The 23,672-nt window shown below is 37.2% G+C and overlaps 2 protein-coding genes and 1 long non-coding RNA gene across 4 annotated transcripts in view; 1 reads left to right on the forward strand and 2 right to left on the reverse strand.

The window, feature by feature from the left end:
- The first annotated feature begins 2,726 nt into the window (after positions 1 to 2,726).
- On the forward strand, positions 2,727 to 11,710 carry LOC144650126 (uncharacterized). Of its 2 annotated transcripts, none has more exons than XR_013570019.1 (3): positions 2,727 to 2,890; positions 5,623 to 5,719; positions 11,576 to 11,710. It is a non-coding gene; the product is annotated as an uncharacterized LOC144650126 (long non-coding RNA). The 2 variants fall into 2 exon arrangements; XR_013570020.1 differs by having other exon boundaries at positions 5,623 to 5,715.
- A 9,234-nt stretch (positions 11,711 to 20,944) lies between these two features.
- LOC144652103 (uncharacterized) lies at positions 20,945 to 21,652 on the reverse strand. The gene is made up of 2 exons (XM_078512134.1): positions 21,316 to 21,652; positions 20,945 to 21,128 (listed from the first exon to the last, which is right to left on the reverse strand). The coding sequence occupies exons 1-2, from the start codon at positions 21,459 to 21,461 to the stop codon at positions 20,945 to 20,947; spliced, it is 330 nt and encodes a 109-aa protein (XP_078368260.1). The 5' UTR covers positions 21,462 to 21,652.
- A 466-nt stretch (positions 21,653 to 22,118) lies between these two features.
- LOC144652105 (uncharacterized) overlaps positions 22,119 to 23,672 on the reverse strand; it is a 19,788-nt gene continuing 18,234 nt past the window's right edge. Inside the window, exons 14-15 of the mRNA XM_078512137.1 lie at positions 22,636 to 22,853; positions 22,119 to 22,221 (exon numbers count right to left, since the gene is read on the reverse strand). Of these exons, the coding sequence (XP_078368263.1) occupies positions 22,119 to 22,221; positions 22,636 to 22,853 (321 nt within the window). The remainder of the gene's footprint in view (positions 22,222 to 22,635; positions 22,854 to 23,672) is intronic.

Consider the following 23,672-nt stretch of genomic DNA (forward strand, 5'->3'; position numbering starts at 1 on the left):
TGGCTCTTAGTAGACTCTTCAGTCTTCACAACCCTTTATTCTCTCGTATGCGATCATTGAACGCAGGAAAAGTATCGCGAAAGAATTGGACGCGAGCTCAAAACGACCGCCGAACTCACCCTTCGCACTTCACACTCGCTTCGCTGGCTGTTTTTCTTTGGATCTTTCGCGTTGACAAGATAAAGAGGCTGTAAAGTGTACCCTTACTCTGATTTAGGGGCAGAAATTTTAACCCTATAATCTTGTTGCGAATTTAAGACTAATTTTATCCTGGTCTCAGAAATTTTCGTTCTTTTTTCTTCCACTCAAGTGAAAAAGCTGTCAAACCTCTACAACGTGGGTACGTAATGATTCGATTTAGCGCCCGGGGCGCTTATTTACTTTTCGAACCTTAAAGGGCGCTTATTCGAGACAGGGCGCTTAATTAATTTTTTGCGAAACAAGCAATTTATGTTAAAAAAACTAAACGTTCAATATATTTTAAAATAACTAGCAATAACATAAACTGTTACAGTAACAAATTTTTTACTCGTGATCTTTTTTTTTTTTGTGCCCCTCCGGGTCCCCGTGACAATTGCCTCCCCCCCCCCCCGATGAAAGTTCAGTTACTTTTACAAGAATTGTTCATTTTAGCAGTAAATATATACATGTACGGTACGGTGAATGTTCATAAGTTTATCTTTTCGACGTCGACGACTTCAGTAGGGTCAGTTAGCCACAATAGGAGTGCTTTTAAGAATAGGAGCACATATAAGAATGCGGGCGCTTATTAACAAAAACCTATTCGAAGGGGGGGGTGCTTATTCGGAAGGGGGCGCTTATTGGAAGGAGGGCGCTTAATCGAATCATTGCGGTAGACCAATTTCAGCCCTGGCTAAAAAGCGTTCAGCGTTCATAATCATTTTTCACTGTTACCTTCTTTATGTGAACACTAGATGCGATGATGTGGAACAGCCGACTAAAGAATAATAACAATTTTAGGTGCGCATAAAAATTCTGCATGTCAAAAACTGCAAAAAACCATTTGAAAGACCCTCGCCGCGCGCCGCCCCCTCGCGCCTCACGCACGCTCGTGGAGTGCAGGTTTTTGTCGAGGGTTAAAATGTTTAAAAAGTAATAATAAAAAAAATGTAAACAACAAATGATAACAAATAAATTGGGGACATTTTTTAACCCTCGACATTTTACTCTCGCCCCTCGACATTTTACCATCGACCTACAAAGGCACTCCCGCTTGCACTACAAAAACCTGCACTCACGCTCGCTACCGGGATGCGGGGGGGGCCCCGAACGCGCGCTTATCGAACAGTGGTCAAACGCACTACTCGCGCACAGTTTTCTCCTCAAAACTTGAGCTCATAAAGTCTTTAATCCTTTACTTGCAAGCTTTTACGCCGTATACGGTATGCATAGAAAATTAGTCGATAAGAAATTGCAAGTGCGAGAAGGCGAAAACTGGAACTTGTGACCACTTGTCGACACTTGTGCTATTTTTTTGCGTTTGTCTTCCGTCTAGCGGCAGGCCCAGCTCCCGGGCCCAGCTTTCCCCCAGCTTTCATACCTGAAAAGCTTGTTTCTTTGTGAGTGACAAGTGACATTGGCCGGCCAAGAGTCACATCCCCCAAAACATGTACAGTATCTTTATGACAGTACAAACCTCATGCCCATTACATTTCTATTTTGTGTTGTTTGAAATAGGGCTTTCCACAAGTTGCTCGAGATTTCCCAAAAAGTTGCCCGTAATTTCTCAAAAAGTTGCTCAAAAGTTGCTCCAAAAATCCAAAAAAATTGCTTCTGATAATAAAAGTTGCTTCAAAAAATCCAAAACGCTGCTTCTAATCAAGAGAATTTCTCTAAATATTTGCTAATTTCCCTTTGAGAGTAAGATTTCTAAGCAGTTTTATGCAATTTCTCAGCAAAAGAAGTATCTAGTAAATAACAAGGATTTCTTTAACTGAGAAAAATCGTAAAGATATCAATGACATCATGTTTGCTGACGAGATTTGTAATGTTTTAATGCAAAATGAGCCGAAAGTTGAAATGTCTTCAGATGTTCCCCGAAAGTCTTCAGCAAACTTCGTAAATCTTCGGAAACGTTCGTATTGCCTTTGAACAACACTCGGATAATCTTCGGATATCTTCGGTCTACAAATTGCACAAAATGCAACAAGTTGCTTGAGAGGAAAAAAGTTGCTCGAAGGTGAAAGGTTGTAAATAATAAAAGAAAAAGTGGAGAAGAAAACCAATTAAAAAAAAGATTAATTTGTATCTGGACAAACTCGTCCCGTCCCGAGCGTCCCGTGATTTATTTGTATTTTCTGTTTCGCAATAACATCTCTGGTTATTTTACCTTTCAACAACACTGCAGGAAATGACACGCCCTGCAACTCAGGAATGAAGTATTTTTTTGGAGCAAAACACCGCGACCCCGGGTCACTCTGACCGTAACCTGCGAGCGTCTTTGTTTTGAAAGGGAAAAAAGAAAAAAATGTCTTTATCGGTAATCGCTGGTTACTTCGGCCACAAATCAAGTGCCACGGCGTTGGAGATAAGAATAATTAAAAGCATCGGCAATAATATTTTGCGAAAACAAACTCTGCTCCAAGTCTTTTCCGCAGAGGGGATCCCACCTTTGAATAGTTTTCCCTGGGGAGCCTTTGTGAGGAGGGGAGAGGCGAGGGCACGTGACTCATTCATCATGCATTCCTTTGGAGAGATGAGTTCATTCGTGTTTATGGAGGAGTTTCCGTATCGCGCTCTCTGTTTTAGCCGCATTTTTAAACTTGATTCATAGATAAGACGAGCTTCTAAGTGATTTTATCTCTAGTATGAATTTCGTTTCACTCCGGACGCTTCTTCAGGCAAATCAGAAGCTTCGATCGAAAGCGAGGTAAGTTGAATACAAAGAGACGAAGTTCCACGGCCTAATTGCGCAGGCCGTATTCATTATGCAGGAAACTGATAAAAGGGATCCAATATCGAGTTATTGTTTAATTGCAATTGAAATAGAGAAGAAAAGTTCGAAAGGCCATTTGACACAGCTAACCTTCGGTACAATAGACACAAGCTTTGCGTGTTGACATAGTATTTATTTGAACTGAATTGAATTGAATTCCGGCAGTACTGAGTAGTCGACATAACAATTGTTATTTATTGTTCGCCGATTATCTTTTCAGTTATGTTTCTGCTTGTTTTTGATACATCGGGTTTAAAATTTCCGAAACTAATATGCCACGTTCGAAGTTATTTTACTGAAGCTGAAACAATGTGAGCTTTGTCAGGCTTAATACATAGGGGGTCTACATAAGCCGGTAAAATATGTATGCTTGCACTAAAAACTGTTGTAGTCAATCCTGTTTTTCAAGGAGGTTTCATAGCAGATCAGTTACTTTTATAAGTTATTTATCTAGTCCGTTTATAAACACTGATAAAAAGTCAGAGAGACAAAGGATTTTTTTATGTAGGAGGGTGGGAAATTTGACCCCAAGTAAGCCATAGCATCTGGCCAAAGGTCACCTTGGCATGGGGAGTGAGTGCGTACTGACCCACGTGCACGTTTTTTGGTTGCATGTTTTTTTTTTAGGGTGGGGGGAGGAGGGTCTTGAATTTACACTCACTAAGATATCTGACATTCAAACCAAATAAATATAAATGACGAAGAATGCATTTTCATAAAAATGACATTTTTTGACTTCAAAAGGGGGTTGGGGGGGGGGTTAAATAGGTAGGTCAATTGATAAAAAATTGAGATCAGAAATAAAAATTATTGTTGTTGATTAATATCAGCAACTGATGAAAAATTGAAATCATGAAAAAAGTTTTTTATTGATTGTCGTTGATAGATAGATAGATAGTTTATTGATATTCTTACATGACAGTCTAAAAACTGAATTGCGTAAAAATTTACAGAGATAATTATTAAAAATACAACTATTAAAATCTATTATAACTATATTAAAAATTTGACATAGAAGGAAAAAAACTATGTTTAAAACGATTTGTTCGAGCCTTACATGCTTGAAAATGACGTTGACTTCTGAGGTTATACATATTTACATTTTCCTGTGGTATGTTCCTGTGGTATGGCTACTATCGAGCATAATCTTATTAAAGAGTTTCTTGCACAGGATAGAACGTCGTTCCTTTAGGGTGCTTGATTGACAAAATTTGCTGGTTGATAATTCACCTTGTCATCAGTTCTTCAATCTAGACTGAAGTTAGTGTTGATATTGTTAACTAGAGGGCAGGCATTTATTGTAAAGCATTTTAATTATCCATTTATTGAGTCCAGTGTAAATCTTGTTCAACAAGGTTTTCTTGGGTTTTTAAAAAATCTCTACAGTCGAAGAATTTCAGGGTTACTTACTGCATCTTGAATTTCTTTCATGGCAATCTCCTATTTATTGTTATTCAACAACAGTATTGTGCCAAAGTATTGCAACAATATGCACATATGTTCTACGTTCTTGCGATAGATCGTTCCAAAAATTTGAGGCAAAGTTTGAGACATTTCAAGTGATATTTCCCTGTAACAAAGGATGATAATTTCTCAAAATATTGGGACCTGAAGGAAAGATTTCTATAATTTCTGTTATATTACCGTATTTATTCGATTAAGAGCCCTGGGCGCTTATTAAATTTTTGGACCTTGAGAGAGGGCGCTTATTCGAGGCTGGGCGCTTATTAAATGTTTACGATTTTCAGCAAATAATAAGTTTATTTTTGTAACAAAACGATAGAAAATAACACAACGTAAAGGTGTACCAAAGCAGAATTTTAACTGTTCTTGAAAGTTTCTGTAAAATACTAAGAAAACTCGGTCATGGGGGAAGTCTCCTTAAAAGTTCTTAGTGAATTTCAATAATCAATACTTCTCTTGTGCACTTCAGTTTTTTTGTGGCGTGGGGGGTGGGCGCTTATTCGAGGCTGGGCGCTTATTAACTTTTCCTACCTTCAGGGTGGGCGCTTATTCAAGGTTGGGCGCTTAATCGAATAAATACAGTATGTAAGGCTGGACACAAAATTTCGGTAGTAACTGGGCAGAAGATGGCTAACATTCACGAAAAGTTCCTAAAGCGATTGGCATGATTGACCAAATGTTAACTGGGAAATTCAGAAAAAAGTAATATTATTGTCGTCCGTGACAGATTGAACTTTAAAATAAGACAGGTTGCTTACACTGTAGATCACGCTCTTAACCAAGGCTGTGCTCTAAGAAAAATTACAAGGAGCCCAAAGGTTCCAAACTACTGTATGTGATCCAGGGTGCCCAGAAACCCATGAAAGAAATATGATTATCTGGTCGCCCAAAGACAAAAGCTAGTCGCCTGAGGCACCCGGGCACCCTTAGAGCACAGCCCTGTTAACGCTCTCAAAGAAAGAAAATATCTTGATATAAATAAATGGAATATTGCTAAGATAACCAAAGATGTCTACCCAGTATCCCATCTGGTCATTCAGTTTGGAGTAGGCATGCTTAACCAACAACTTATTCACTGGAGTTCAATTCAGTGGAGTCCATTGTTGTTGTTATATACTGAAACTTAAACGTAACATTTGCATGAATAAGACAAGAATTTGTTTTACAAAGATTAATACATGTGTTGTTTTCTTTCCTTTTAGTGTTGTTGGCCACAAAATTGTAGATGAACATTCCTTCTGTTGGGAATTGTTTTCTTCACCTCCAGTGGATTGTCGCTGGTTGATCAGTAGCAGGTTAGTGCCACCTTTGTTGTTGCACCTGTTTGCACAAAGTTTGATTGTCCAAATAGTTTCCTTTTTGCTATGACAGTCAGAAACTGCACAAGCTACAACTGTGAACATAGTCAAATTTGCTTTAATGAATTTTAACTCATCACAGGGCTGTCACTAACTTTTCAAGTAGGAGCTAGGGGAAAGTAAAAAAGTAGGCGGGGACAAAATTATTTTTTGTAACCCTGATTTGGTGAGGGGGGCGGGGAGGTAGGTGCGGAGGTTTAGGTTTTAGCCGTTTTAGGCAACAAAAGTTTCTCAAAACACATTGATTTCAATACAATTTTTTTATACCACTCCAACTTAAATTACAAGTGTTATCTCTCTATATGGCATTGACAAGACCTGGTCTGGCTAGTTTTCAAGAGTCATTCTTGATTCTCGTATGCTTTTATCATGACAAAACATTTTTGATTTGACTTGGGGTATTGATCTTTTAACTCTCTTTTCTTCACTTAAGTCCTACGAGAATTGTAAGTCCTTAAATTAGAATATCTTGCGAAATGAAACTGTTTTACAATGTGTTACGTGCGGTGCTGATAACACACACCAAAACACTGAGTTAAACGGCCGGCGTGACTGGTGACTCACGGCGTGACAGAAAAGAAAAGTTGAAAAAGACTGGGAACGAATGAAACCACGACTCCACGAGCAGAAAACATGGCGTCAAGAACGTTTCGGGAACGTCAAACTGGTTCAGTTTTTCTTGAAGGAAAACATTGCTTTGAGAAATTAACATGTCAAAAAATTCAGCAGTGATATGGAATACAAAAAGACGGGACAATTGTTTGTCAGGCAAAGCAATAACTGGAACGCATACAAAGCGTGTACGATCGACTTTAATTTATTTCTTTGTTGATGTGCAAAAAAACAAAAGTCAACAGGCGAGACGAGGTTGTAAGTATGCAGTAAACTGATGGCAGATTTTTTTCTCTGGAAATTGTGCACAGTTCAACTACCACTTGGCAACATGCATCTTTTGCAAATTCGTTCACGTGTCATCCCAGGTGTTCGATTCGAAGGGAAACGCTGATCGAAACTAAACCCGAACTGTTATTTGTTCGGTAAATTATGAAGTGGAGCCAGGACAGAAGAAGAAGTCCAGTTTTCTTTGGTTATCGGCCTCTGCTTTCCGTTTTCTGGATGCCATTTCAACGCAGAGCCAAAAACTCCGACAACGAATGTGAATGAAACAAACACGTTGTAAAATCGCGCGCTTTCGAAAGCAGATGACATTGTTCAACATTACGCGTTTTCACTCCTCGCACCAATTGTAATATCGCTCTTTTTAAAAGATGAATAAGAGTTTGTATTGATAAACTTAAGGGTTCTTTTTTAATTCACAATTTTTGTTGTTTGATTTATTTTCCACTTTCCAGTGTTTTGGTTTTGTTTCAAAGTAGCTGGGGATAAAACTCATAGCAGCTGGGGGAATTCCCCGGCCCCCGGCCCTTAGTGACAGCCCTGCATCATTGTTTTTAGAGAACTCGATCTTTGGGTCCATTGTAGCTTGAATGTATAAACTTGCAAGTATTGTTTACCATTATAAATAATATGGAAAATTCCCTTTTCTGACTTAAATGGGAGAAAAAACATTGATCTAGTTTTAAGTGAATCTAAAATGGAAAGTCATAGATCGCGAGTACAGAGTGCTAAAAAATCTTCTGGGAAAGAAAATTATCTTTCCTTCGATGGCCAAAGAAATAGTGTCATGACGAATCAAATGTGTTTTTAACGGAAATCACAAACTTGAACATGGACTTAGCAAAAACAAAATTATACTGTAATGTACAGTATTGCATAAGTTTTGGTAATTTTAATCCTTTTGAAAACATTTTCTTTGTGATCTGAAGAAAAGTTTCTTTCAAGGTTGCTTCATTTGTTTCCCTTGAGCTCAGAATTTTAGGGCTTTGTTTAAAGTAAACAAAATCTTAAGGTATCAGCCACCCTTATCAGCCACCGTCTGTGCGCTGATCGCTCTAAAGCTTTTGTTTTTAATAAATTTAACCCCTACAAACCATACATTTTCTTAAAGCTTTATATTTCCAGATTATGAATTATTCCTTTAAAAATGACAAAAACTTTAAACAATGTCGGCCTCTTAACACCTTTCTCTAAAATACTGTGTCTCAGATTTTTGACAAGTGCGTTTGTTCTTTTGTAATGGGAAGATAAAGTTAGGGGAGACGAATCATCGGCACTTCCTGTGGAAAAACATAAATTTTACGAAAATGACAAAAGAAAACAAAAGTCGCAGACACGGTTTTGGAGAAGAACTATCTGACAATAAGCTGGCCAAATTTCAGCCAAATCGGTTCAGGGGCTGCCGACTTGGAGTTAAAAACGTACGTTCAATTTGTCGAAATTTTCTTTCCGAGAAAAAAGCAAAATATATTTTTTTTGCAGAGTCTTACCCATAATGGGATTAGAACGCCTGGAACGTCAAGGTTGATGCTTACCAGGAAGGGTCATCTTTCTCGAACAATAGATGCTTGACAATAGGCACAAATCGCGGTTATACAGTTTATAGAAAATTCATAATTCTTGCTCCCCGTACGGAGCCGCATTTTTGTTATATAATTTTCTTGACATGCTTCGAGTTTGGTTGTGTGTTGATTCATCAAAAGCAGAACAAAGCCAGTAACAAACAGCATACGGAGCCGCATTTTTGTTATATAATTTTCTTGACATGCTTCGAGTTTGGTTGTGTGTTGATTCATCAAAAGCAGAACAAAGCCGGTAACAAACAGCGATTGCAAAAGTGTAGGTGAAGCCTCAAATATTGGTCGGTCAACACAAAAGAAAACAGGCTGGCCGAAATGAGTCTAGTTGTTCTAGCTGGGTAAGAATAAAGTTGATTTTAGGCTTACATATATTCAGACAATAAATATCGTCGATTGTAAACCCTAAATGTTTCACAACACAGACAGTATCCGCCGTCAGTCTAAGGACTGCCAAGTGTAAAAGTTTTTTAATAATAAACGATATTTCTCTCTCACTGAAGTTTTATTTCAATATTGATGTGTGCTTGTTTCCATTAAACAGAAGCTCATCTTCTATTCAGTGTGGCCACTTTCTAGATCTTCAATCGGTTCTCAACATGCATTTCCGATCACCTTTCATTTGTTTGTGCGGAAACCGAACTGCCTGCATTTGGCGCTTGACCGCTTGTTCTTGCAAATATGTTCTTGCGTGAACAATGGAGCTGGGATTTCGTGACGCGTTGATAGGACATCTCAACAGGCAATTAACATAATCAACCTGGCAGTAACTTCATCGCGCTATAACTTTGTGGAGAAATAAGATTTTTTTGTGAACTTTTTTGTAAAAGAACGCACTTGGAGAGCTTTAACTGAACATTATAAAATCTCAAATTTAGAAAAACTGCACTTTTGAACGGTGGCTGATACCTTAATGCTAGTGCACAAAGTGTTATCTGATACACATTTTTCTTCATAAAATGTTGCCTCCATTGTCTATTAATCACTTTGTACTTCGAATTATGTTTTGAAGATCTAGACAATAATTGCACCCGGCAACTTAAAAAATACAATGGCATTTTTATTAAGCATAGGTAGCATTAATATATTGTTATTGTTATTTTAGTAATGGCGGAATTCTGTACTCAGTTTAGTGATTTCAACCTGTTTCATGCTTCTGTTATTTGTACATTATACCCTAGTTATTCGGTTATAAGGCGCACTCGGTTATAAGACGCACCCCAAACTTGGCAGAGTCTTGGCAACCTTGTTACACTAAGTTTACAAACTGAAAATTCTCCAAAAACACTTGGTTATAAGATGCACCATGAGCTGGTGGGTTGAAAAGATGCAGTGATCACTTTAAGGTCAGTCTTTCTAACAGAATTTGAATGTCTGAATGTTGTTCATACTCCTTGGTACAATCTTTGAGTAAAATGGTTACATTTCCTGCTAAAAAGTATGTACCGTATTTACTCGAATAAGCGCCGCCCCCGATTAAGCGCCGCCCTCGAATAAGCGCCGCAATTGGGACAAAAAAGTTAATAAGCGCCGCCCCCGAATAAGCGCCGCAGCCCCGATGCGGCGCTTATTCGAGGGATTCCGTTTAACTAAAAACAGCACTACAAATCAATTCTAAAACAAACTGGGACATTTCTTTCCATCAAAAGCGATGTTTTGCAGTTTAATGTGTTTGTTTTTCCGCTTGTCAATAAGTTTTCTATCCAACATTTTTACAATATGTAGTTATCTGGTAGTTCTGTATATGTTGTGAAGGTCGCGAACTTTGCCAGGACAGCTAGCACCACTTCTCTCTTCAGCAAGAGACGAATACTGACAATCAAAAGACGCTATTTTTCAATTACTGTAAAATATAAGATTCCTTGTGGCGTCCAAATTTTAAATAAGCGCCGCCCTCAAATAAGCGCCGCCCTCGAAAAAGCGCCGCACTTGAAGCGCGAAAAATTAAATAAGCGCCGCGGCGCTTATTCGAGTAAATACGGTATGCTTCGAACTTAGCTGCTTAGTAACCTGGCAGAGGTGTAGTTACCAGTGACCACTGAGTTTGTAGCTTGGTTACCAAGTTCTCAAGCATGCTTGGTATCGCTTCGTACTTTGTTTATCAAGTGGTTTTGAAAGATTCTCAAGTTTTTTTGGTGTTTTCCTTGTCTTCTAAAGTCATTTTCCTCTTTTCACGTTAGAAAGGTTTGTTTCAAATGAGTATGCTTGATTCCCTTTGTCTAAGTCAACAAAATTCTGGCATATATAGCTGTTACTTAAACTTGTTTTTACGCGTTAATAACTTCAGTCATAAACTTTGTGTTTAAACTTGCTGTTTGTTATATCTTACTGTAAAAGTCAATAGTCAACGTTAAGTGTTTTCATTTCTCTTGTTTTTACTGCAAGTTCCGGTAAATTGGCGGTCATAAGATTTTGGTGGGAGCTGAAAATACTCGGCTATAAGATTAGACGCACCCCAATTTTGGCATAAACTTCCCACAGAAAAACAGATTTTTCTCGAAGAAACCGTGCGCCTTGTAAGGCGAATAACTACGCTATATCAAGTCAAATTAATGTTTTGTCGCCAAGAAAATATTACTATTGAATTAATGTCAGTGTCCCTTGCCCAAAACTAAAAACTTTCTCTACCCAGAGTATTTTGAGATTTTTTTTATATTTTGTACAAAGTCTGTTTTTTTTTTCAATTTTGTGGAGGTCAAGAAAATTATATTGCTGTTTTAAGCTTAGTTTGGGATCAATATTTGTCGTGATGAATTGCTAGGCTCTCTCTTACATTTGCCCTGTGTTTGCTTGTAAATCAAAGAGAGAATTTTGCATTAGATCAGGAGTCACTTAAAGTGCACCTAACCCCCGAAACAATACTTTCAAAATTGATTGTACATGAGTTAGAGAGTTGAATGGTTAAATATTTCTTCATCTCAATGTTGCGTTTTTAAGTTATGAAGGTTTATTTTTCCAATATGTTAATGAGTTTGACGTCTACCCAGGCTTAACTTTTAGCATACTTGTTTTGCTTATATCATTACATTATTAAATGTACAGTAGTAAAATGGCCAGTTATTTAGGGTGGTTGCATGCATTAATCAGCAAAAAAGGCAGTTCTCAACACAAATCAGACCTAACCTGGAAACATGGGCACCTTTAATATAATTGGAAAACTTGTGGGTCTTGGTAATTGCACAAATTGTGACTCATTATGATAGATAAAAAATCTAGACATAGGAGCAATTTGTTTTGGATGTGGTTAAGCCCACAATATATGTGCATTGTTGTTTCTAAAGGGCTCTCCTTGATGATATTTTTTCTGATGCTTTTGCCAATAGATTCCACTTCAAGGTTTGGTGTTAAAGGAGTTGTACTTCCATGAAGGTTACATACAATGGTAGAGAGTACTTCATAGCATTACAACTATGGAGAATCATTAACAACCCTTCCAGTGTCTGCCTCCGAAGCCAGAAGTATGTAAGTACACATGTATCTGTTGCACATGTGTGTACTTGTTGAATTTCTTATAGGTGTTACCACACATTAATTTAAGGATTATTACCATTTGTTTATACCTTGATTAAGGCCCAGTGTTAAGAAAACTGTGTATCTGTCTCCATTGCGAGGGGACTAGCAATGTTGTGTAAAATGGGTTGGATTAAGTAATCTAAAATTTGTCTCAAATGAGAACTAAACACTTAAATTCTTCATTACCTACATTACAATAACATTTAGTGACCTTAGGCTTGCTAACAGGATTTCAAGACTTACACTAGTGTTAAGTGTATGTAAATTATTGAATAGGGGGTGCTTAATGTAAAACGATTTGCCATATGTGTATATAAAAGTATATGGGTATTAATGGTGTGAAAAATGAACTGGCCACACCTAAAAATTTTATCTGGTAAAAATATTTAAAAAGTTTATAAATACAAAAGATTAGGGCTTCTTTCTGGATAGAAGTGGAGAGAATTAAGGCTAAAAATGGTTGCTACAAGTGCAATTATGCACTATAAGAATGAACACTGCAATTAATGTCCACATGAGCTGGCATTGACAGCGATTTTGTATAAATTTCCTTTTTTTTTTTTCAAAATGGTCGTGCCTTTTTTGTATAAACATGTCTTGGATGAAACTAGTAGTAAAGGTAGTAGTAGTAGTAAAGGTAGCTTATCCACCCGGTAGAGAGCAGCAGAAATTTGAATGGACCAATCAGAGAGCAGGATAGCTTCATTTGCATATTCAAGATGGCCGCGGTAAATTATTTCTGAGGGCTGTGATTGGCTTATGGAGAAATTACGTCACGCAGAAAGTCACACAACGATGAAAATAACGTTATTTAGCGGTGCATCTCTTATTAAGCTGCAGTTTTGTTTTCATGGGAAATTACGTCACGAAACAAGTCACACAAATATAAAAATAAAGTAACATTTTATTTAAAGAGCCTATTTTACCTTGCGGGATGCGTCACACAAAAGAAAAAAGTAACATAGAGATAAAAAATACAGTAACAATTTATTTTTAAGATCCTATTTATAAAGTAACACTTTATTTAAAGAGCCTATTTTACACTACGGGACGCTTCACACAAAAGAAAAAAGTAACACAGAGGTAAAAAATACAGTAACAATTTATTTTTAAGATCCTATTTTACACTGCGGGACGTGTGATGTAGTCCTAACGACCATCGCCCGACTTACAACACAAACAGCTTCACGCAAGAAAAAATCACGCAAAGAGGAAAAACTGCGGGAGGCGAATATCAACAATTACCATAAAATACTAAAATCTTTAAATTGATAAGCACCTCTTAATTCTGGGCGTCTATTTTGAAATTCAAAATAAATGGACGAAACCTCTTGAATTTCATCCGGTAATACGTAATCCGTGTATATACGGAACTGAGTTCGATATATTATATCGTCAGGGTGGCAAATTCCAACCACTAATCGTACATTTAGATGTGGGTTACGACTTCGATCAAATATGCTGTTGGTTAATTCCATTATTAGGAAGTCAATCAACAGTAACTAACTGTTTAAAGGAACGCCAACTTCAAACAAAAACTAAAGGACAGAAAAAAAAAAAGCGCTAATTTGCTGCATAAAATGTTCAGTTAACAATCAGTCGTCACTAGTTTAATAATTTCACAATAATGAGTGTTACACCCTAATTGGTTCTGTCATATGAAAAACGTAGTGTTGAAGATTATCAACAGAGCCCCCAGTAAAAATATTTTGTGATCACACTGTGATCACGGAAAAGTGCGTGATCACAGGTGTGATCACGCTAAAATTTGTGATCACCTAGCCTAATGGTGTGATCACAGTGTGATCACATCCTCTAACTGTGATCACGCTAAGATTAATGATCACATTTCCTCTGCTATGTGATCACAGTGTGATCACAGCAGAAAAAAACAAAATCTGAGAATTTCTAGGAATGGGCAACACTTAACCTTGCTACACTTCTGTATAGTACTCATCCATTGAAATATTTACTCATTACATCTTGCTAAAGTAGTCTGTAGTCAAAGCAAAGATGCACTACACAAGTAAATAGCTTGTTCCGTAATTGAGTAAGCTTAAGTTAAAACACAAAATATTTTGTTGTTTTAAATCCACGAGTAGAGACAAGTCGAAAGATAATTTAAAGCGGCGCTTAAATCATTACTGTGTGACATGAAAACTTCAAATACATTAACAGCCAAACATGCAAATGAATAACAATTGTTTGTCAGTGTGTGGCATCGATCACTCCACAAAGAAAGCATTGCTTACTGGAATAATTAGAAACAGTTCTTAATATTGTAAGACCTCGACTATTCAAAGCATAAATCTCACCTACATCACTGCACTTCCATCGTGAATGTAATAGACTTTCCACCCTTCAAATTCTCAAAAATCTTGACAGATCAACTGACCACCTCATTTGTGTTTCATTCTCAACATTTATTGTAATTGTTAACCTTGATAATTTGGCAAAAATGAGATCGCGAACAGTGAAATTGTCTCTTTCCGATCTGCCTGCGATCGCCATGTTTATTGACACTGCAGTACAAGACGCCAGCGGATTTCCGTCTTTTAACCAATTACGGAACGTAACTCATCCCACGTGTCATCCCATGTGACTATTATTTATTCTCCATTTTGGCGCCTCTGTTTTGAAATTCTGTTAATCGTTGATCGCTCGTGCTTTCCTTTTGAAAACCAGATTGCATTTTAACCGCTGCAGTCTGAGTATTATGTGTTTCGCTTCCAGTAATTATAGGAAACAGATTGTAATGTGTTAGTGCACTAAAGCTTGTGATTCTTGGAGCGGGTTGAAGGTTTTAGTTTCGAGGTGTTATCCTGATGTAATGGCATTATCGTTAACAAAGTGCTTGGTGAGTACAATTAAGTTAATGTTCTTTGCTATTTATAAACCATTGGAACTTTCCTTGTTCGCACAAACTGCCTTATGTTCGTTGGATATGTTTTGTAAATTGTTGCGGCCGAGTTTCAGACATTTTCTTGCTGTCTATGTTCATGTTAAGGTTATCAGTTCATTAGTGAATTATCCTTGAGTCTTCTTTTAATAATAAACAAATCGGAAAATACATTTAAGCTTATTGTATTACTTTTACAGGTGAAAAAGAACAAGGAAACCATCTACAGCGAACAATCTATAAAGAACAGTTGTTATGCAATTAAATTTTGCATCTTAAATCAGAAGACTGCTATTACAGCTAAGTCTGTTTTTCTTTGTTTTAGTCAGACACTATGAACCACAAGTTTTAAAGTGATTTAAAATTTATATAAGCTTATGCCATTGAAAGGCATCAGATCAGGCAAGTGAATACATCGGAAAATTGTAGCTAAATAGCAAATAAAATCAAACTGTTCTAAATATCTGTATTGTTGTATGCCTGCATTAGCCATATTTAATGAAGCAGAATTTTGTACTCCTACAAATTCATGAGAAATTTCCAGTTATTGCCCAGAATTTCTATGAATTCCCAAAGATTCCTGAGAATTCCTGAGAATAAGCCTATTTATTTGCAAGCTTTTATTGTATTGCTCAGATTCATAGAATTTCTTAGGAATTCCTTAGAAAACACGTATTCATTATCCGACACATCTTAAAAGCTGTATCTTGTATGTGATCACACAAATGATTAAGATGTGAATACTGTGATCACAGGCGTGATCACATTTGTGAGCACAGTATTCACATTACATGTGATCACATGTATGCCAACAACCTGTGATCCAACCTGACATCACACCCTTCATCACACCTGTGATCACATGTGATCACATGTAAAAGTTTTTACGTGTGATCACACACGTGATCACAGTGTGTGATCACATGTGTGATCACTGTGTGATCACAAAATATTTTTACTGGGGGCGGTAACGAAAATAAAAGTCTATACGCCAATATTGTCTGATTTCAGACGGTATGATCGACAAAATAAAATCATAAAATTGTAATCTAGAAAATATATTGTCCACATGACAAATGTCAATCTTTATTTCAGCATTAAATCTGCCGGGTTCTTCTGTCGCTATCAACCTGTGTATTTCGACAAAAATGTAGAAACATCAGTACGCATGATGGTATAGGGTACTAAAAATTAAACAACAACAAAAAATAGCTTATTGATTTAATTGGTTTACACCAAAAACCACTAACACATGACTCCACTCATACTGATTCAATTGCAGGTTTTGTCTATATCTAAAATTCAGCAATATTTCAACGTAAAACTGGAACAATTCGTTCGGAATAAAATTTAATAAAAAACTCTCAAATTCCCACTGTGTTTCCTCCGTTAACTCATGGCACATGGTTATTTCAGTGCTAATGACGGCATTTGGCTGATTGGACATCAGACAATGACGTTTGAGACAGTCGAGAAATGAATAAACCAGCTCCTCCGGAATACGATATTGGAACTATAAACAAAATATATTTCAGAGGTTGTCTTATGTTTTAAATAACTTTAATAAACAATCGTTCGGCACATGTATAATACTCACGTCTTGGATCCTGCGCTGTAATATGTCACTGTTACGTAATTCCTCCAATGCGTTGATAGCCCGTTGACGGGGTGACAAATTGGCTTGTTCATGTCGATCGCTTGATTCCGGAAGCGGTACCTGGCAGTGAGGAAATTTTTGTGTTTTCTGTTCCCACTTCGTCCATCTTCCGAACAAGTAATAGAACCTGCTAGTGGATTGATAAATGTAGAATTTACAACATGAAAATAAATGTAGAACATATCTATAGATATTTATGGCAAGAAATACAGAAACTATAATTACAATACAGGGTGATGATAAACAAACCTGAAAGAAGACCCAAACTAAATTGCTAGTGAAAGGCTAGTATCAGTGCAAGATTAAAAAAAATTTGCGTGGCAAGTCAGGGTTTTCTCAATAAACATAAAACACCTTCCTGATTTTGAGTTGAAAAGGGGTGTTCAAAGGTGGTGTCAAGGTTGGAAAAGAATCGACACAACATTTTTGGGAATGGCAAGAGGCCAGAATGTTCTTCGCAAACCTCACTATTTTATTCTTCTTGAATGGTTACACTTCTCATGTCTTGATCTCACTCGAAGGTGACTTTCTTATAAGCGAGTTTTAAATAACAGTGTGTGGCACACCCTAATTCGACCTAGACTACACTGATTGATTCTATTGGCTTCAATTAAACCATAAAAATGCCACATCATATAGATCACTTAAATGCCACAGTCACAACACAACTAAATCTATCTTGACAACACAGAACTCATCAATATTCTCTGAACTTGTACATGTATGTCATTCAATTTCTTGTCAAGTGTTCTTTCATACAATTCTATCAACACAGTTGACCTCTTTAAGGATCAGCATGTTGGCAACTAGAACTTGTATCTGTTGCTTTACTTAAGTGTGATAAAAACATTCTAAAAATTTGTATAATATTATTTTAAGAAAATAAAAAATTGTCATTCTTAGTAGAATGTTTGAATATATGCCTATTCATGTAAGCCTTAAAAAATTTCTTCAATATGACCATTGCTCAATCCGTGTTTTCTGATAAGGTCGGCAGTGAGCACTAAATAGCCATGATTAAATGGCTGGAGTAGGATCATAATCTTTTCTGGGCCCTCTGCCCGGAATGTGGCAAGGTTATTAAGAGTGCTCTTGCTGAGTGTTGCCTTTCTATCTGTCTTGATACGATTCATTAGCAAGGATGGTAGCCTTTCTACTTTGGCATTGGAGATTGGGATTGAGTACAGAAGCTCTACCAAAATGATCGAGCGCCATGCTCCACTCTCTTCTTCTCCTTGAGTCGAAGATCTGTCTCCGCACGTTTTTGAGGGTTCCAGTTACATTTTCCTGTACTCAAGGAAATGCCAATAATCCAATAAATTGCCAGCGACCCATCCAAGGCTGCCTTTGAACAGAGGTTCTTTGAATTGAAGTGGTCTTAAAGTCCAGCAACACAGTTGGCAAATCTACAAATGTAGATCCTCTTTGCTTTTTTTCTTCATTCCTCATTATCCCCATTTTTTAAGGTTCACGGATGTTAATCATTGTATAATCTTACTTTTAAGTTAATATTACGCTCGCAACAGATGCATTTCACCCAGGATTTTGGATCAAAGATCTGAAATGCACAGCAACTTGCTACATACTGATAACTAAAACAATTGAACAGCATGGAAATTTTTATTTGTTTAATTTTCAATTCAATCGAATGTGACCAGTCAACATGACTGACAAGACAAAAGGTTGACTGGTCAACTCCCTAAATCAGTCCAGTCATTGTCCATTGAGTGGCTTAATTTTGAGCCCTGTGGAAGGTTCTTGGTATCCAGCCGTGAGTGGAGGTGCGGTAACACAGCAGCCACTATGCATGATTTTCAACAGCAGGTGTCAGGAACTGAATAACATGAAATGTGTTATCTGAAGCAATACTTCTTGCTTTGTACCAAGAAAATTCATCAACATTGACAAACTTTTTTAAATCATGATATAAAACATCAGTATCCATTATCATCTGTTATGGCATTTGACATTTGATAATCTTTGACCACGATGTGTGAGCACAAGGTGAAGATTTGAAAGTTGTACTTAGCATTTTTCCTCTAAAATACATTGTTGTATTCTCCAAATATGTACTGTCCAACACGGATAATGTAACAGTGGGACCCTTATTGTTGCAGAGTGTATGGAAAGCAACAAAAGCTGAGACCTTTATTCATAATAATGGTTATGATGGTGATAATCATATTGATATTTCTATGGCAGAAAAGTAAACATGTGAACATTATAAGAATAACTTAAGCTAGTTAAAAGGTTAAAAACCTAAAAAAAAACAATATATAAAAAAATTGGCCCAAGAAAAAGTGGCCATAAAATACTAGTAACTAGTAGTAGTGAAAGAAGGTAATGACAGGGTCTAGCTACTGCATATCTCCTAACTTGGCTGGACAGTGGGACTGTAGGCTTGGCAGTGACTGACAAGATTCAAGTGGCATTTTACGTATTTCTGTGCTAACTCAGCGGTTTGTTATAGTCATTGTTCCTTGGGGGGCCCTAAGGTCAGGTCAGAGTGCCTTGAAGCTTCAACACAATGTGCAAGCCCAAAGTGAAGATTTAACAGTCATGTTTCATTATCTTTCCTCTATGATAAACTGATTTATTATAATCATTTCATCGGGCATTGTGGCGTATTTTGCGGGCTAAAATGGAGAATTCAGCGGGCTAAAATATATTTTAGCCCGCTGCCGTGGACCAATCAGGAACAAGAAAATAACGAAGCCAGCCAATCAGAACTGAAAACCATTCAACTGTTGACAAAATTGTTGAAGGACTGAACAGGGAAGCAAATTCTCAGTCTTCTCAGCTAGATGAAGAAGAATTTAGAAACTTAAAGAAGAATCCAGGCGGCGAAGTAAATGTACAGTTTGTCTTCATTGAGCAAAACTCGCTCAGTCGAATTTTAGGCATATTCCAAACTGCCAGTTCAGTTAACAGCACAATTAATTTAAACACTTCTAAATGACGACTATTTCTTTGCTGCCAAAAGAATTTTGTAATTTCCTTTCAAGCAAAGATTGTTTTGAGTAATTTTGTGGTTTTCTGCCGAGTTTTGTAAACTTTTAAACCTGATTTACAATCAGAAATATACGCCGACTTGCAAGTCGTCAGCGTTCAAAATATCGCTAACTGTTTTTGATTTCTTAACTAAATGCCCTCTGAAATGATTATAATGAGATAGAGTTGATGTTCTTGGGCGTAAATATGCTTTTGGCCCTTCTCAGAGCTCATTTTAGCCCTCGCCTGCGGCTCGGGCTAAAATGAGCCTGAGTCGGGCCAAAAACATATTTACGCCTACGAACATCAACTCTATTGTTATATTCTCCAAAGATGTATTGGCCAACACGGATGATTGTAACAGTTGGACCCTTGTTATCGCAGAGTGTATGGAGATATGTATGGAGGTATATCACTCATGGTCGGACGCCAACTGCACAGCAACAATTCATCACGCATGTAAACATGTACTTTCAGTGAAGGGCAAAAATGTAACTACATATTTTATCATTGTTTGATTTGAGAAAACATGTCACTGCATAATTTTTTATTGTTTCATTTGAGAAGACTTGTCAAAAACTCAGGCTTTGTGCTTCACGGCGGGTTCCAAACACCTCGAAACAGATAAAAGCGCGAGGCCCAAACTGGGAAAATACAATGTATTAATAATTCCCATAATTTAAATGTTCACCATCATGAGCAAGAAAACAAGACTTGCAATGCCAAAAATCTTAAATGTTTGAATCATACAATTTTTCTTATTCTGTTTCACTAGGCCCTTTACAGTCTTCGTAAATTGTCATTAAATTAACAGCTGAATCAACCTTTTTCTTTTTCATGTGGTAATAATTTCTTAAATGCTCAGTCACTTTTTCCCTACCTTAACTTCTCATCATCTTCCTGATATTTTTTTTCTCTTGTCATTCATCTTATTTTTATGTTTTTCTCTGAAGTGCATATCTTCGTCTTCAGGACTTCAGTGCCAATCAAGTGGCTTCTTTTTTTCCTCTCTGTACTTTTTCTTTTTTTTTTTGTTATTTAATTGTACCGTTCATGTTGCTTTCTTTTGATATTCTTATTTTATTCATAAAAAAATTCTGCCTTGTCTAGCTTCTGTCAAGAGTCTTTCTCTGTGTTTCTCTGAGTCTGTGTTCATTACTAACTACTTCCATTCTTATCCCATTTTCAAAGTTCATGTTCTATAAAACAGCCAGCTTTATTTGCATTTCAGTTAACTGTTGGTAAAACTGCACGATTTTTTTGTATTTTAGTGTAGAAAAGTTTTAAAACCTTTCCAGTACTACAAAACATTAATAAAATGTTATGGAAAACAATAATTATTAACAAAGTGAAAAATATCAGATATGGGAATGGTAAAAAATATATCAAGTTAATAAAAGTCAAGCGTTCACCCTGTGGTTTGGATGATTAAAAGCCATACCACATCTTATTCTTTCTTTTTTCACTTTCTGTTTTCTTGGACTCCTCTCTTTCTTCCTGAAAATATTCTCTTGTTTATTGTTTTCTTAATTCTTCTTTTTCTTAAGTTCAATTTTATTTTCTTCTTATTCTTTCCCTTTATTTCCTTAATTTTTTCTTTATTTTTCTTCTCTTTCTTTTAACAATTCTTCGTCAGCCACCGTATCTTCCCCAGTGATGGGACATTTTACAAGGTACAAGAAACCACCGTGTGTAAAGTGGGATGGTGCGATTATTCCTATATTTATAACCACAAATAGTCCTAGTGGTAATATAGTACCTGTAATGGCCTTCTGGTTTTTCGTAAAGGCTTTCTTCACCGTTGAAAGAATTCACTCTGGAAAAGAGACAGATGTTCAGTGGAGCAAGAGAGTTACCTTGAGTGCTCAACAGATTTCCGTTTGCAAGAGAGACACAAAGAAAATGTCCTGTTTACATGATACAAAATGCACTGTGAGTAAAGTGCAATGGTGCGACGATTCCTATATTTAAAACCACAAATATTGGAAGTAGTAATATAGTACCTGTAATGGCCTGGTGGTTTTTCATACGCATTGGCCTTTATCAAAGCGTCCATCACTTGTGCGTCGATATCGTCCTTGGTGCAGTGAATGGGGAAGTATGTTGTGTCCTTCAATAATGTAATTTCCTTAAACTGTTGAACGGACATTGCCCGGTTGTTATACCAGTGAGCCCTGTCGAATATATGCTGGTAGGACTTGATTTCGTCTTCTGTGTTAAAGATCGTTGCCTGATCTCCATTGCTGCTGTGATTGCGATTACAAGTGGATTGACTTGAGTTTATCTTGCAAGTTTTGTAGAGTCATTCCCAGCTAGGGGTCCATTCACGTGAATTGTGGATGGTAGTTTTATTTTTGCTTAGGCATACAAATTCATGTGTGGTCTGTGGTATGTTTAAATGTTGTTCGTCTAGGTTAAGTGGACCGTGAAAAACCAGCAGAGAATCTGTTGAGTAACCCATCATGTGAATCCAGTTTCCTCCTTTCCCCTCACTCATCACAAAAGCATGAAATGAAAACAGGCCCTTACAAGGCACAAACACAATCTTGTCAGTGTCACCACATAAAGATAAGGATAAGCAAATGCTACCGACCCCTTTTTCTTTTTATGCTCATTTACAAGTGTGAATCAGATCTCAGCAATAAGAGCTCTGTCACTTTGGTACTAAAACATTGCTAAGGATGTTTTAAATGAAAACTAAAAGTGGGACTAGACTGCAGAAAAGGAGACTAACTCAAATGCTTCTGCTTTGTCCACCACTAACTCCAATTCTGTAGCTTTCCTTGATCAGGTCTTGTTGTTGGTATTAGTCTCTGAATTCTTTGGTAAAGAGGTGATTCACTTTAAAATTGTCTGAACCTCTTCTCTTGAAGCCCAAGTCATAACCTTGTCTGCCATAAAACAGAATGCTTGAAGAGAAAAAGGTGTGTCTCACACTCTAGTACTAACTTTCATCCCTGACCTCTTCTGGTGTACCAGACAAATGTCTAACACATGTTACCCTCCCAGTGTCCAAACCTTTGACAAAGTGCAGCCTGCTGTAGTCTTCCTTTAAAGCCACAAACTAGAGATCTTGCTTGCTAGCTTCCAGTGTCAGCATTGGTGACTGCACCACACAGAGTTTTGATAATTCATGATGTGGTCTGCTTCCCCAAACAATTTCTTCAAAACGCTATAAGAAATTGTTATGATCTTGCTATTTTCCGGTTGAACTTAAAGCACTGGCAGGCTTGTGATGTGTGGGTTCTCATTGCAACTGCTCTTTGGTAATGCTACCGCAGCAATTTTTAAAGTTGAAAGAGAATGTGGTTTTCCTCACATACCTTGAACACTTTCGTTTTCCAACTGGTATGGATGCTCCTGCATTCTCATATTTTCCAGTTTGTATGCATAGGGGATGTACTCCTAATCGTAGCTTAGTAATACTTATTGGATGCGCTGGATTTTCAACAGCAGTGAGATATTCTTCTAACTGGTAGTCCTCTTTTACTTCATTGTGTGAATTTTTCTGTAGACTGCTGACTGACTCGCAATTGTGGACCTGCAACCAATTTCGGAAATAGTTTTTTTCTTAGCTAATGCTTCGTCATTATTTAGTAAACTAACAAATTTACTATGTTTTTTGTACGAATGGTTGTTGCTACACAGGCAAACACAGGTAGTTCTGGTCGTGACACTGGAAGCAAAGGCTGCATGTGTGTTCAGAAAGGCTTGGCATAGAAACGCACTATAAAGGTCACTAATAATATGAAAAATGGACAGACAAAGACAAGGCATAATTCTGGAAAGGCAAAGACACTTTGGTGGTTTGGATGCATGTGATTACCACTCGTAAAGCTGTTGGATCAGGCTTATTTCTCCCAGGATTTGTAACAACAGCTTATCTGTACATGGCGAATTCAGTTCTGCCATAAGTACTGGGCAAGTATTTGACAAAGTGTGAAAAAACTGCTGCTACACAGGCAACACAGGTAGTTTTGGTCGTGACTCTGGAAGCAAAGGCTGTATGTGTGTTCACAAAGGCTTGGGCGTAGAAACGCACTATAAAGGTCACTTGTAATATCAAAAAAAAGATGGACAGACGAAGACCAGGCATAATTCTGGAAAGGCAAAGACACTACGGTCGTTTGCATGCTTGTGATAAACACTCGTAAAGCTGTTGGATCAGGCTTATTTCTCCCAGGATTTGTAACAACAGCTTGTCTGTACAAAGCAAATACAGTCTGGCCATAAGTATTTGCCCTATGCCTTTCTCTTCGCTTTGCATTAATTTTGTTTCCAGTTTGACATCAGTAGTAATATCAGCTCATTTTGTCGAATATTGACCGTTGAATTTTAAAAATATTTTGGCGGGCTTTGT

Source organism: Oculina patagonica, chromosome 4, assembly GCF_052425735.1.
Source record: "Oculina patagonica isolate OP01 chromosome 4, crgOcupat, whole genome shotgun sequence".
NCBI lineage: Eukaryota > Metazoa > Cnidaria > Anthozoa > Scleractinia > Oculinidae > Oculina > Oculina patagonica.

Bases quoted from the DNA above. Each gene is read 5' to 3' on its own strand.
- LOC144652103 (XM_078512134.1), bottom strand. From the start codon at position 21,461: ATGTCCGTTCAACAGTTTAAGGAAATTACATTATTGAAGGACACAACA. The intron at 21,129-21,315 runs GTACTATATTAC...TCTCTTTTCCAG, and splicing joins AAACCACCAGGCCATTACAG to AGTGAATTCTTTCAACGGTG.